The sequence below is a fragment of the Spinacia oleracea genome, chromosome 3, assembly GCF_020520425.1.
Source record: "Spinacia oleracea cultivar Varoflay chromosome 3, BTI_SOV_V1, whole genome shotgun sequence".
NCBI lineage: Eukaryota > Viridiplantae > Streptophyta > Magnoliopsida > Caryophyllales > Amaranthaceae > Spinacia > Spinacia oleracea.
In genome coordinates this window covers 23,695,722-23,709,706 of record NC_079489.1, presented here as the reverse complement: position 1 = coordinate 23,709,706, position 13,985 = coordinate 23,695,722, and the positions used below count along the sequence as shown (strand labels likewise).

Sequence of the window (13,985 nt, the reverse complement as noted above, 5' to 3'; positions counted from 1 at the left end):
GTAAAAGTTGACTCAAAATGCTTAAAAGTTACATTTATATAGATAAAAGTTATCTATTTTTTAATGATAAATTTTTTCATTTGAATAAAAATTATTTCTTCAAAATCACTAATAATGTATAAATTAATCATTTAACCCTTTAAAATGTTTATCTATCAACTTTTTAATTTTATAATATAAAAGTTACAGAAAAATAAGTTAAAGTTACGAAAAACTGCATAAAAGTTATCTTGGTGTACAATAAATTTATTGTACACCTTGTGCGCGCAAGACCTTTTGGTTCTCTATTCACTTACCTTAATTTCTGTTCTCTATTCACTTACCTTAATTTCTGTTCTCTATTCACTTACCTTAATCGTTAATGTTCGGCATTATCCAGAAAGGGGCAGAGAAACTTAAACTTGGGCTGATTGTTCTACTCCACCAAGTGACATTTCACCCTAACTTTACGTCGTAATTGTTAACCAGACTGATATGATTCATAACTGAATGTACGAGTACGAATCATATACTTCGTATAAATACCAGTGAAAGAATCGGGTTTCCCTTACCATTCCCCCACTCTTAAATTGTCTAGCCCGTTAACCCTGATTTGGTTAACCCGTGCGGAGCTCCGGTCCGGTAACATTTTGGGTGTGATTTCGAAAAAAAAAAAGTTACATTAAGGATCACAAAAAAAATTATATAAGGTCTTTTCTCGCTAAAAATGGGTTATGAAATGTCGTTTTTGACAAATTATCTAATTAAATTATCATTGTTTTTAATATTTTACTACGAAATATTCCATCAGTCATGAGTCTCATGTTAAGAGCTAACTCTTAGCTCCCTCTTATTTAGAGGTTGATTAAGACATCCTCTAAATAAGAGGTAGCTCTTAGAAATAAGAGTGGGTGATGTGGAAGAATGTGGTGTATTTAGGTTGCTTTTTGTATTAAAAATAACATTAATAATATTAAAAAATAATATAAGAGGTAGTGTTTAAGAGTTAGGCTATTTCTTAGTATTTTAGTAGTTAACTCTTGTTAAGAGATGGTGATGAAGTATACAAGGAGAGAGACTAAAAGGGGGCAAATTAAGAGTGAGCCTATAATTGATGCTCTCAGAACTAATAAGCTGGTGATTAAATTTAGCACTATTTTACCTAATATTCTTTAAGAACAACCAGAAGATTCATGCAACGCATATTATGTTGAATTGAGTGACTTTGTTTTGGTGCAAGAAGTACACAAACTACAAATGGGGAAGACAGTAATTGAACAAGTGACCTATTACCTAATGTCATAAAATAGGATATCAAGATCATATTCGATGTACAATTGCAGCATTGTTTTACAAAAGTCACAGCAATGCAAAACTGAAAATTAGTCAAACTTTTCAAGTGCAATAGCTGTTGTTTACTTTGATAATTACAGCTTGATATAGAGATTAGTGTTATAAACAGGAAGCAACTAAGAGTCTCTCTACTCTTTTATCTGTTGGTATCTAAGTGGAGAATTCACCATCTAACCAGATCAGCGTCAAGGGTATGTTATTGTAGAGCGAAAAGCACACCCATAAGTTCGAGGCCTATCAACACCATTGCCAAAGCATCAGAGAGACGGAAGACCCACCTTCTAGGAAGGGTTGTCAACTACCTCCAATATCATGTGCTTAGGTGAGAGATTACAACATGAATACAAACAAACACATTGCTGAGTAAACCGCGAGGAATTGTTTATCTTCGTAATTTGAATGGAGCATCTGTAACTCATGCTCTTCATGAAATCTTTAATCGCAGTACACAAAACGCAAATGCAGACATCAGAACAAGGAATGGGGCACAAGTCTGAATCCTGTCAGCAGTATATAGTCTATTGAGAATAGCTAACCAGGTGATGAAGACACTTCTAGGGCTAGCTTTGTTATTACAGATGACCCTCCTCCAAGGGGCCTTAATGCAGTCACCTTGAAAGCTTCTATAGACCTTACTAATAGAACATTTACCCCTCAAGATAGAGTATCCCCATCCACCAACCTGTAGAAAAGTTAAGTGGCAGTAAGAAATAATTTTTCACATCAAACCCTGTATGAATTAAGTTTTCGTAAAAAGAACCTTTAACTGATAAGTAGTGTGCAGATTAAATTATTTTATCTCTATTTCATAAACAAAACAAGAATAGAAATGCTTGCATATTCAAGGAGAATGAAGAGGGACGCACAGTTAAGTATTATAAAGGCATCGCCTCCTATTACAAACGAAGAATGAAATAGCCTCACCAGGAACTGAGTTAGATTGTTAGAATCTTGTTTCTTCTCAATGCTGGTCATGTCAAATTGTCAATAGACCTTTTGCAAGACTGTTTCTGAAAAGTCTCACAAAACAAGAATTAGATAGTTCATGGCCAGGAATATATCCTGATGCATATGATCTGCAAGGTTTCCCCATCCAATTCAATGATCAAACAAACTATGCAGATGACATGCCTTCAGAGTTTAGACATCTCACTTTTGCAGTATGAACTAGAACAAACAAAACAGTGTCTAATGAATAAAGAATACAACAACATCCAACACTAGCTAGATAGAGAGTCTCTGATATATTACAAGACTAATAGAAATTATGTGTTTACTAAATAGCTCAAACAAAATTTTGGTGTCTGTTTTCTCTTCACCTTAAAAAATACGAACTTAGTTTCAGATCCAATAAGATAACTTACAATCACGTCTTATCAGTTTCATTCAGTCCTATCAGGTTTAATTATGTCTAACAAGTTTAGGTAAGTTCAAGTCTAATAAGTTCAAATAAGTTCAGTTCGTATAACCTATATTACTTGGACTCTTTTGCTCTTCATTTTACTACACGTACCCGTGTCGGAACCTCGACACTCTGACACTTCATTTTGGACCAAAATCATGGAATTATTTCACAAAATAGCCGAGTAGGACACTTGGACATGAACCCCTATACAACAAATTAACATCAAAACTGAGCCAGAAAATCTAGCCTAAACATCAGAATACAACTATAAATTATTAATCCAACTCCTATCTACCTGGCAAACTTTGTTGCGTAACAGGTTCCTTACTTTATAGTACTCCCTCCGTATTTTACTAAGTGATACACTTTGATCGACATGAGATTTTAAGAGGGTAATAAAATAAGATGGAAGTTGGGTAGCGAGTTATTATTTATTGTAAAAAAAATTGATAGTGGCTGAATTATTTATTGTAATAAGAGGTTGAGTTGATTTTATTAAAATAAGATGGAAGTGAGGTAGTGAGTTATTACTTGTTGTAATAAGAAGATGATGTGAGTAAGTATGAGAACTATAAGAGGGAGAGAAAGATTAATGTAATTGGGAGTGGGGACCATGACATGCCAAAAATAGAAAGTATATTACTTAATAAAATACGGCCGAATAAGGAAAGTGTATCACTTGATAAAAATACGGAGGGAGTATTGCACAATTCATGGAACATTCTTCAGTGTAGTTGCAATGCTTCGTATCTTTTGGTCTTTAATATAGTTGGGGTATTCATATACTCTTCCTATCATTCAATTCAAGCAAGGAGATACACGAAAAATAATACTTGTAATAATTTCTTGCAATACATCCAATTCAAGTAGTGGGGGAAAGGGAGTATTTTTGTAGATGCAGCAATTATTTCCACGTGAAGGAAGTATGTCCCAATAATATTAGAGTAAATATTCAAAAATATAGCAACATCGTAAATCGACAAAAAGAATTATCCAATTCCGAAATTACTTGGGTTATGCAAAAGAAAAAAGAGAATAAGTAAGATTGAAAAATCGGGAAAGTTGTTTACGAGAAGAAATGATCATATGAGGTATGTGGCATATTTTGGGCCAGTCCTCCCCATCTGGTTTTCGGCATCTATCAAGGAGCTCCTCAGAGGCAAATCCTATTGCAAGTGTAGTGAGGGAAGTGAGGTGGCAGATTTCTTCTGGCAATGATACAAATTTGGGACAGTCCTCAAGGAGAACAACTTTAAGAGATGTTAGGGAGTTGACGCATTCCCCAAGGGCCTCCAAGTTTCGGCAGTTCCAAAGCTTAAGGGAGACAAGTGAGGTCAAGTACTGAAACCCCTTTGGTAGATTTACCACTTCATTAAGGAAGAATAATGTCAAAGAAGGAAGACAATGAAAAGATTTCCATGGCATCCCTTCTAAGTTATCCTTAAAAAATGAAATTGTGAGGGATTTTAGGTTGGTAAGATGCTCTATCGCCATATTCTCCATTGCCGAGCAAGATATAAATCTGAGGTTGCAAAGAGAAGAGGCACAGCTTAGAAATCCCTCTCTAATTTCCCCCAAATTTTGTATATTACTTAATACGATATCAACAGAGCCTCCAACAAACTCCCTAAATAGGGAATTGAAAAGGCATGAATTGTCTATGACCAAGCCCTTCAAAATGCATGAACTTTGATCTACGCCGCCTCCTTTCATACAAAATGTCAGTGCTTCATGGTCTTCTTCAAGAGTAAGTTCTTTTACATGTGGACATGGAGGAAAGTATGTCATTCTGTTGCATCTTGTAATTTTCAAATTACACAAACTAGGAAATGATGGGAGGAAAACAACTAGTTCATTGAAATCAATCCAACACCTTCTTCCTTTTCCATCCATCTTATATCTCTCCACCATCCCTTTAAATTCGGCATATCTTCAAACTCTAACTTCTCTAGAGAAGGGAAGAACGGGGATGGTGGTACTGGTGCATTGCTCTGTATGTACTCTATATTCTCCATTTGATGAAGTTTAAGATATTTGAGATCACAAAGTTGACTCAATGATGATGAAAGATGTTGCATCTGGTTAATAGTTTAGCCTAAGAATTCCCATACCAAGACTTCATATACCTCGATATAATAGATGACTCGATGTCAAATTAAGCTGCTCATGTGATTATTAAGTGACTTCCTTTTAGTCCATGCCGTTACTCATTTACCAGTGCCAAAACAGCCAAGTAGCTAGGTTTGCTGACCGACCCATTTCTGATTCATGGATTAAGAAGTGACCACAATACAGCGCCAAGCAGCTAAATTACTCATGGAGTCTATCAAAAATTACAAAAAAAGGACAAAATTACTCAAGTCATCTCTTTTTTCTTCCCTTTTTCGAGGGCCATGACTCCATGAGTAACCAGGCATAGGCAATGAATCATTAATTGAATTTTGTACTCGTGTGTTCTAATCCTGCCTCATGGCATATCATAAACTCATAACAGTAGATGAAACTAGAATTTCCAAGGTTTTTTGACATCATATAAGGATCGACTTACCCCTAGTTCTGAGCATAAGTACTGTAACTCTTAAAAGAACTACAGGAGTTGAGTCCCCTCTAGAAAACTAAACAGAGTAGACAGAGGTGCTGGGAAATTAGCACAGACTAACCCGGATATTGTGAGATCCATACAAGACTTCCACTTCAGACTGCGAGTTGCCGAGTAGAAATCTTCAGTTGAGGGCTGCACGAGAAGAAAACTCGCATCTGCGAAATCTGATCACCTAAGCGCATCTCCATTGTGAGGACTGCAACAAAAGGAAATGCAGATAGTACAATCATCAGCGGTATTGACAAATTTTATAAAGAAGTTACAGTTAAGAAAGCAAGAGTTCCTTTAAAAAGGTCATATATTACAGAAATAATCCAACACCGCCAGCAAGAAAGCGTTGCTTTGATTCTTATTTATCTAAGGTAGAATCTCCCAGTTCCCAAAAAAAAGTAGCATCTCCACTCAATTTCAAAAACTACTCAGCCAAGTTTGAATGACAAGCACAAAATCCAGCAATTTATGAGAACGGTTTTCACCACTTAGCAAGTCAAGGGAGTAAATTTTTTTCCACATAAAATTCCTATATGAGTAATGTCGTCATGAATGGTCTCAAGGAGTTTTTCCAACTCTACATATAGAGATGGGACTGGGAATGCTTCCTCATTTAAAGGTTATGCGGTGGGAATTTTGTGACGGGTTTGATGAGGAAAGGGTTTAGGGTGAGAACTAGTGTTGGTAAGACCGAAGAATTCCCCATTACGATTGGGGTGCATCAAGGTTCCGCACTTAGCCGTTTCTTTTTGCTATAGTCATGGACGAATTGACGAGGTCAATCCAAGATGGTATACCCTGGTGTATGATGTTTGCAGATGATATTGTGTTGATTGATGAAACAAAAGGAGTGGAAAGTAAGTTGGAGTTATGGAGACAAACTTTGGAATCTCGGGGTTTTAGGCTGAGTAGAAACAAAACGGAATATATGGAGTGTAAGTTTAGTGGAGTCCAAAATAGAGAGACAGGGGGGATTTGGGAAAATTGTCCAAGCCTCTGAAATGTTCCGTTATTTAGAATCTATTATCCAAAAGGATGGAGAATTGGATGGCGATGTGGCCCATAGAATCAAAGCAGGTTGGTTGAAGTGGAAAGGTGCCACAGGGTTCCTATGTGATTCAAGCATGCCCCAAAGATTGAAGGGAAAATTTTACCGCACGACAATTCGACCGGCTTTGTTATAAGGCACGGAATGTTGGGCAGTAAAACATTGTCACGTGCACAAGATGAATGTGGCGGAGATGCGCATGTTACGTTGGATGTGTGGGCATACAAGAAATGATCATTTGAGGAGTGAGATTATTAAGAAGAAAGTAGGGGTTGCACCGATTGAGTTTAAGATGATGGAAAATCGTTTAAGATGGTTTGGACATGTAAGCAGAAGATCAAGTGATGCCCCGGTTAGGAGGATAAAAGGGTGGCAAAGTGATAGAATTGCAAGGGGTAGGGGAAGACCTAAGAAAACTTAGAGGAAGGTGATTGAGCACGATATGAGCTTTCTTGGGATTGAGGAAAATATGGCGTTGGATAGGACAGAGTGGAGGGAGAGAATATACATTGATGACTTCATTTGACTTATACAGCTTTCATGTTTCTGTTTCTTTCTATTTTTTTATTTTATTTTTAAAATTCTTTAAAAAAAATTATAATTTTACATGCTATTTTGAAATGTACTTATTTTACTTATTTATTTATTTTAAACTTTACTTATTTTTTATTATCTTTTATAATATTTCTTCTATAATATATATACATTTTTCTCTTATTTTACTTTCATTAATTCCACTTTCTCTTCTTTGTTTTTTTTTCTTTTTACTTCATGCTCCTTTCTGGTTTGATTGGTGACAATGACGATCTCCTACGACGATTCATGTTAGCCGACCCCAAATCATTTTGGGACTGGCTTTGTTGTTGTTGTTGTTTGATGGGGAAAGGATTATCAACAACTTATACTAATATATAAAGGCATCATCTCATACCGAGTACAGAGTATTATTAAATGGCCTCCCTAGTGGGTTTAAGTGTTTACATAAAACAAGTATGCAGAGATTTGTGGCACATATGATTTTCTCAGTTCCATGGTTTAAGGAAAAACATATCTTAAACTCGTGTTAAATTTATTGCTGTTGAACTACATAAAAAACAACAGACATAACAAATTTTCTCTTTCTGAGTAAGCATTCCAAGCAATGCCACCAGCAAACTGGTCAAATATGTGAAACACCCCTTGTCTAATAACTCTTCAAATAAGAACAGAGTATATTCAGCATTAGCAGCACATAACTTATTCTAAAAAGGCAAGTTAAGCTGACAATCCAACAATTGGTTCACTTATTTCTGCAAGGATGACAAGGGAAAAGGAAAAAAAACATTGCTTGAAATAACATGCTGGTGTCCATTAATCATTAATTAGGCAACACAACTAGATATGACATGATGAAAGAACTACTGTATTAAACATATTCACTATATTAGGACTTACTGACTGACTTACCCCAGTTCTGCTGCTACAAGCCTCGAGCACAAAACTGTAACGACTAAATGAGTCGATTACCTTGTTAAAAACTATGCAGAGCAGAAGTAGGTACTGCGATTAACACAGTTTCAACCAGATAAGACATCATACAGAAACTCCACTTTACTATTCTACAATCAACTAATACCCCCAGTTTCCTATCTATCCAACAAATACCAGCACTGAATACGCTAATAAAAAGATTGTAAGCTGGTTGTTCTTTTCCCATTCCTTTCTTTCCTTTAACTGTCCCGTAACCAGACAATGTATTCCTTTCTACTCCTCTTATAAAACCAAACATTACAAAATTTGTTTAATATAGAAGAAGGAGAATAAATATATGTTTCTTTACCTTGAATATGTTCATGCTTTGTTGTCCAAAACGAACCAATTCAAGACAGCAGACCTGAAGAAATATGTAGATGAGGGATGTGACATATTTTGGGCCAGTCTTCCCCATCTGGTTTTCGGCATCTATCTTTGAGCTCAGGGCTGGGCATTATTATTTCAAGTTTAGTGAGAGAGGTGAGATGGCGCATTGCTTCTGGCAATGATTTCAGTTTGAAACACCTTTCAATTTGAAGAACTTGCAATGATGTAAGGGAGTTGAGGCATTCCCCAAGAGTTTCCAAGTTGTGGCAGAAAAACATACGGAGGGATTGAAGGGAGGTCAAGTGCTGAAGCCCTTTAGGCAGATTTACCAGCTCTGGATGGCAAGATATAGTCAAGAAAAGAAGGGAGTGAAGAAATTTCCATGGCATCCCTTCCAAGTTTTCATCACAAGCAGAAAATTCAAGGGATTTTAGGTTAGTGAACTGCTCTATCCCTATGGCTGCCAAATTCTCTAATCCGGAGCAATTAAAAATTACAAGGTCTCTAAAAGAAGAGGTGCAGCTTTGAAATCCCTCCTTGGTGAACCCCAAAATGTTCATACGTAGCAGTTTTATACAAACAGCGCCTCCTACAAACTCCCGAAATAGGGAATTGAACACCCATGAATTATCAATAGTCAAGCGCTGCAAAGTATATGCCACTGACACGTTAGAGGATAATGATGAGGAGGCAGTAATAGTGCTTGGGACTGGACTTTGAACAACGCCTCCTTTCATACAAAATGTCAGTGCTTCATTGATGCAGGTAAGAACCAGCATTTTCACATGTGGACATGGTGGAAAGTATGTCAATCTTTTGCACTCGTGAATAGTCAATTCGCGGAGATGAGGGAATGGGGGTAGGAAAGCAGCTTGTTCAGTGCCATCAACCAAACACACACCACTTGCTTCCTTTTTCATCCAGCTTATATCTCTCCACCATCCCTTTAACTTTGGCATATATTCTAGCACTAAATTCTCAAGAGAAGGGAAGAATTTTGCTGATGGAGATGGTACATCGCTCTCTATGTACTCTACATTCGTCATATGCCAAAGCTTCAGACATTTAAGATGACAAAGCTGACTAAGTGATGATGAAAGATGTTGCAATTCCTTACATACTGACAACTCGATACTCACAAGCCCTGGAAGAAAAGTTGCAATTGCTGATACCCAACTTGGCAATTTGGTACCTGCATATCTCTCCATCCTCAACTCCTGAAAATCATGGTTGTTAGGGAAGAGGCTCTCCAGCAGTGTCTCATCACCTTGGTAAGAAGACCTAAACTTACACAACAACTTTGAAGACTTCAGACAGACATTTACCATGCTATCTTTGTTTACAATTTTTAGCATATTATATTCTGAGCTTGAATAGTGAGTAATGCCGATAAAACCTCTGAGGTTATTAATAAATGCATTCAAGTTTAAGAGCTTGCCTTCTTTGTCTTGCTTGGAATCACCATTCCCACGCACCACAAACCTTGGTAATGTGTGAAGACATGTTAATTTATCCAACCCTGCTGGCATATGAGTCAAGCTCTTGCATCCATCTATACCCAAGATCCTAAGATTTACTAGGTTCTTCGTGTCCTCCGGTAACTCCTTTAGTTTAATGCATCCATCTAACTTTAATGTTTGTAAATTGTAAAGTTTGGTGATTGATTTAGGGAGCATCTCCAATTTCTTGTTCCAAGAGAGATCAAGATGCCTCATATGTAATAGCTTACCTAGTGTATCCGGTAAAGTTCTAGTCATCAAAGAACTACCCAAGTTCAAGACCCTTAAACGCCTGCAATTTGAAATAAGTGCATCCACATTAATACTCTTGGACAAGTCATTAAAATCATAGCCACTCAAGTTCAAACATGTACGCAATGTTTCACTTGAACAAGCACTTGAACTAAACCAGCTAGCAAGACATTCATTACCATCAATAGACAAAAGACGAATATTCCCTTTGAAATCTTTTTTACTAGAAGTCAGTATCAAAGACTCATTTCCTGCTACTTTTCGAACAAGGTCATGCATCAGATTGTGCAATTTGAATGAATAAACTTCACCAACGATATTTTTTGTAATATCTTGGAAAAAACATCTATTCAATAAAATTGAAAAATATTTTTCACCTATATCTTCCATGCTTTCCCCACCTTTGGCACTTGGAGCAAGATAGCCTTGTGCTAACCACAAAGTAATTAACTCCTTTTTATATATGACATAACCCTTAGGAAAGATAGAGAAAAAGCTAAAACAACTTTTTAACTCGGGATCAAGATGATAATAGCTAAACATCAATGTTGGCATTATGCCGTTCTCACCATCAAACATTTTAGCCAAATCAGTACTTTTAAATGACTGCCAAGTAGCTATATCTTGATTACGCAACAAACTGGCTATCACCCTAATGGAGAGAGGGACATTGCCACATTTTCTTACAATATCTTTCCCAATCTCAACCAGGCCAGTGTCGGCTAGGTCTTCCTCTTCTGCAAATAATATGTTCTTGAACAATTCCCACGAATCCTCTTTCGAGAGACCTTGTAACTCATGTATTGGATAATTTCCAATAGCTCCTGCTACCTCTTTGGAGTGGCTAGTTACCAAGATTCTACTTCCCCTTCCACCTAAAATCAAGAAGTCTATCAACTCATTCCATTCTCCACTGTTTTCAGTCCATACATCATCTAAAACAAGCAGATACCTTTTCTTTTCTATCTGGTTTCGAACTTTTCTCTGCAGATTGTCCAAATTATGGTTATTCTTTCCAAGCATCTTACCAAGGATATCTTTCATACCAAAATTTTCAGATACACAAACCCAGTACATATTTTCTTGGAATGCCTTTTTAATCCTAAGATCATTAAACACAAGTTTAGCAAGAGTAGTTTTCCCCAATCCTTCGATCCCCACAATAGTAACAAAAGAAATATTCCTCTCTGGGTCGTCTCGCAACAACAAATCAACAATTGTCTCCTTGTCAGCCTCTCTCTCAATAATACTCTGTTCAAACACATAATCACAAGTTTCCTCTCTACTCTTAACAGGCTTGTACAGATTACTAAACCCAAAATCTCTATGACTTTTTCCCAAACTGTCCAACTTCTCCCTAAGCCTCTTAATCTCTTGAGATGTGTTAAGAGAATATATCATCTGGTTGCTAGAGGAGAAGAAACGGCGTACCTTCTTGGTGATCTTACCACCAGGCATTCTTTTCAGCTGGTGAGCAACTGTGTTGAATTCATCCAACAGATCATCTGCATCATAGAAAACATCCTTGAGGTTCTTGACCCAGTATTGGTCATCATTGGTGAGCTCCCTGCACTTGACATCAGCATCCAGGAGGAAATTCTCGATGGTTTTGACAATGTCAAGCAACTTCTGAAGCTGAGGTTCATAGTTAAAGATGGAGCATAGCTTTCGCAATTCTGCACACTGCAATGCTGCAGACAATGTCCGAGCAGCAGTGAGTGTCGCTGCCACGTCCATTATAACTTAGAAGTTAAATTTACAGGAAGACAGGAATAAGCAGAGAAAGATTGGAGCTAATAAGTATGGTGTTGTTCAAATTCTTTACTTACATAACAGTTGAACTTTAGGTTTGTGGAATGCATCAATGCAATTGATAGGAATAGGATGTTTAACAATATTTAACTCTACATTCACACGCAATTGAATTGCACAACAAATCAGTTAAATATATTACCTTCAACAAAAATAATCAGACTGAATTCAAACGCGCAAAGAAGGAATCAATCCTCCATGTTCGATTCTGCCAACTATCTGCCAACTATGGCAAATGTTCAATTACATTACAGTATTGCTAATTTTCAACGCCAAGATCCGTTTGTTAAATTGTCAAGAGAAAATTAAAATATGACAACTTGCAGATAAAAAAATACCAACAAGTTTTCATTGATTAAATTAGTTTGTCGAACATGCGTGCTAAAAACAAATTAAATCAACCAATAGCCAATGGAAAGTAATTCAAAGTGAAAGATGATATAGAAAAATCTTGATAAATTTGCAGATATTTGAAGCTAAATAATGAAATATTTGCATAAAATGAATGAAGTGAAACTAAATTATCGATCAAATTGGAAAAATAACATAAATTGGCAATTTTAAGTACCAGAGCTTCAAATTCTAGCGGCAGCGTGTAATTAGATCGAGCCAATTTTGAATTATAGATCTCGCACAAGGATTATAGCGGGATATAGAACACAAAGTTAGCCAGATTTCTAGCTTCTTGGACAATGATCTGCTAACCCATAGGGTTACCAAAATACCAACCTACTGACGTGGCAGCTTAGTTGACATTGTTCTTCTTTTTTTTCTTTTCTTTTTTGGCTTTAGGTTGTTTTATTTCTTTTCTTTGTTGTTTTGCTTTGTTTGTTAATCATGGGATGAAAATACGTTTTGGTTTGATTTTCTTAATCTATTAGGATGCTCAAGAGTTAATTCACATGAAGTTTGTCGAATGCTATTGATTGGTTTGCTTTAGTTATCTCTGGTTCCTCTTAATTCATACGGAGTATATGGCAATAAGATGATGAGCTTTTGGCTTTACTATCTCTCGTCTTAATTCCCCAAAAAAAATTGGTGTTTACTTGCTGAATTGTGGACCTACTGGGTCTGAGACTTTGAAGAATTTGGTTCTTGGTGTTATTGGCAGTATCAATGTTGTTGATGGGTCAAAGGTTGAAGTGGGTGATCCTAATAATAATTTCATGGCTATCGTTCTTGGTGTCTCGTCTTAAATTGAGACAATACGCATTTCTTTTATGTTATTGACATATACCCCAAACTAAGAAATTATCTTAGATTTTGTATAACCTTTGATCTATAAGTTTCCTCTTGTCATGCTTGAAGTTGCTTTTTGCCCAGATTTTAATTGAACAATTGTCCAAATACTAGTACTTGGGCTAGCTAGCTTTCAAAAGGCACCATATTAATTGTTCAGCGCTCCTTCTAGTACTAAGTCGGGAATTACATTTGGAGTATGCATCTTATAAGTAGAATAAATATGGCAGTTCGATCATGAGTAATTTCATGTTGTAGAATAATATGGTAGTTGAATAAATATGGTAATATCTATCTATTACTATATACTAAAAGAGACACCAGGAATGACACGTGTCACTTCTTGGTGAAAAAATTTCCGGCCAAAAACTCTTTCCGAAAAAGACATATTTACTTTTTTCTTTTTTTATTTTCTCTCCTTTTGTATAAATGTTTATATATGGAAAAAAAATATAGGATTATGGATTATGCCATTATTAAAATTTTGGTAATATTTTAGTCAAACTGTCATATCAATAATAGACAATATTCTTACTCAATATTTTGGCCAAATTAGCATATTAAATATATCAAATATTTTAGTCAGGTCACTATATTAAACATATAAAACATATAATACGTAGTAAGTTAAAATATGATAAAATGAGTACATTTGAGATAAAATACGTATATCAATAAAAAAAACTTTTAGAGCAGTTTTAAGTTGAGGTTCTGGCCTTCTCATAAGATAGCTTAAGTTAAGTCAGTGGTCAAAAAGTATACAAAAAGAATTGATTAGTTACTGGGTTATATTAGCACCCTCCATTACATGACTTTTAGTAATTATGGATTGGAACTATTTGGGCGTATGTGGTATAACTGCCTTAGTGAGTACTTGTTGAAAGAAGGATATAAGAATGATTCTATTAGCCCATGCATTTTTATAAAGAGATTTGGATCAAGATTTGCCATAATTACAGTGTATGT

The 13,985-nt window shown here is 36.0% G+C and overlaps 1 protein-coding gene across 14 annotated transcripts; it reads right to left on the bottom strand.

Moving 5' to 3' along the window:
* Positions 1-1,252: 1,252 nt before the first annotated feature.
* On the bottom strand, positions 1,253-12,625 carry LOC110774909 (putative disease resistance protein RGA3). Of its 14 annotated transcripts, none has more exons than XM_056839946.1 (7): positions 12,349-12,624; positions 11,923-12,006; positions 11,400-11,692; positions 8,198-10,008; positions 5,398-5,535; positions 2,257-2,342; positions 1,287-2,014 (listed from the first exon to the last, which is right to left on the bottom strand). In XM_056839946.1, exon 4 carries the CDS (start codon positions 9,972-9,974, stop codon positions 8,238-8,240), a length of 1,737 nt encoding a protein of 578 aa, XP_056695924.1. In that variant the 5' UTR covers positions 9,975-10,008; positions 11,400-11,692; positions 11,923-12,006; positions 12,349-12,624; the 3' UTR covers positions 1,287-2,014; positions 2,257-2,342; positions 5,398-5,535; positions 8,198-8,237. The 14 variants fall into 14 exon arrangements, with proteins under 14 accessions (XP_056695933.1, XP_056695934.1, XP_056695924.1 ...); XM_056839948.1 differs by having other exon boundaries at positions 11,400-11,659; XM_056839954.1 differs by lacking the exon at positions 11,923-12,006 and having other exon boundaries at positions 8,198-9,498; positions 9,656-10,008; positions 12,349-12,622.
* Positions 12,626-13,985: the final 1,360 nt, after the last annotated feature.

What these genes read in the sequence shown, in the direction of transcription:
- LOC110774909 (XM_021979507.2), bottom strand. Translation starts at nt 9,974, where the DNA reads ATGACTAGAACTTTACCGGATACACTAGGTAAGCTATTACATATGAGG.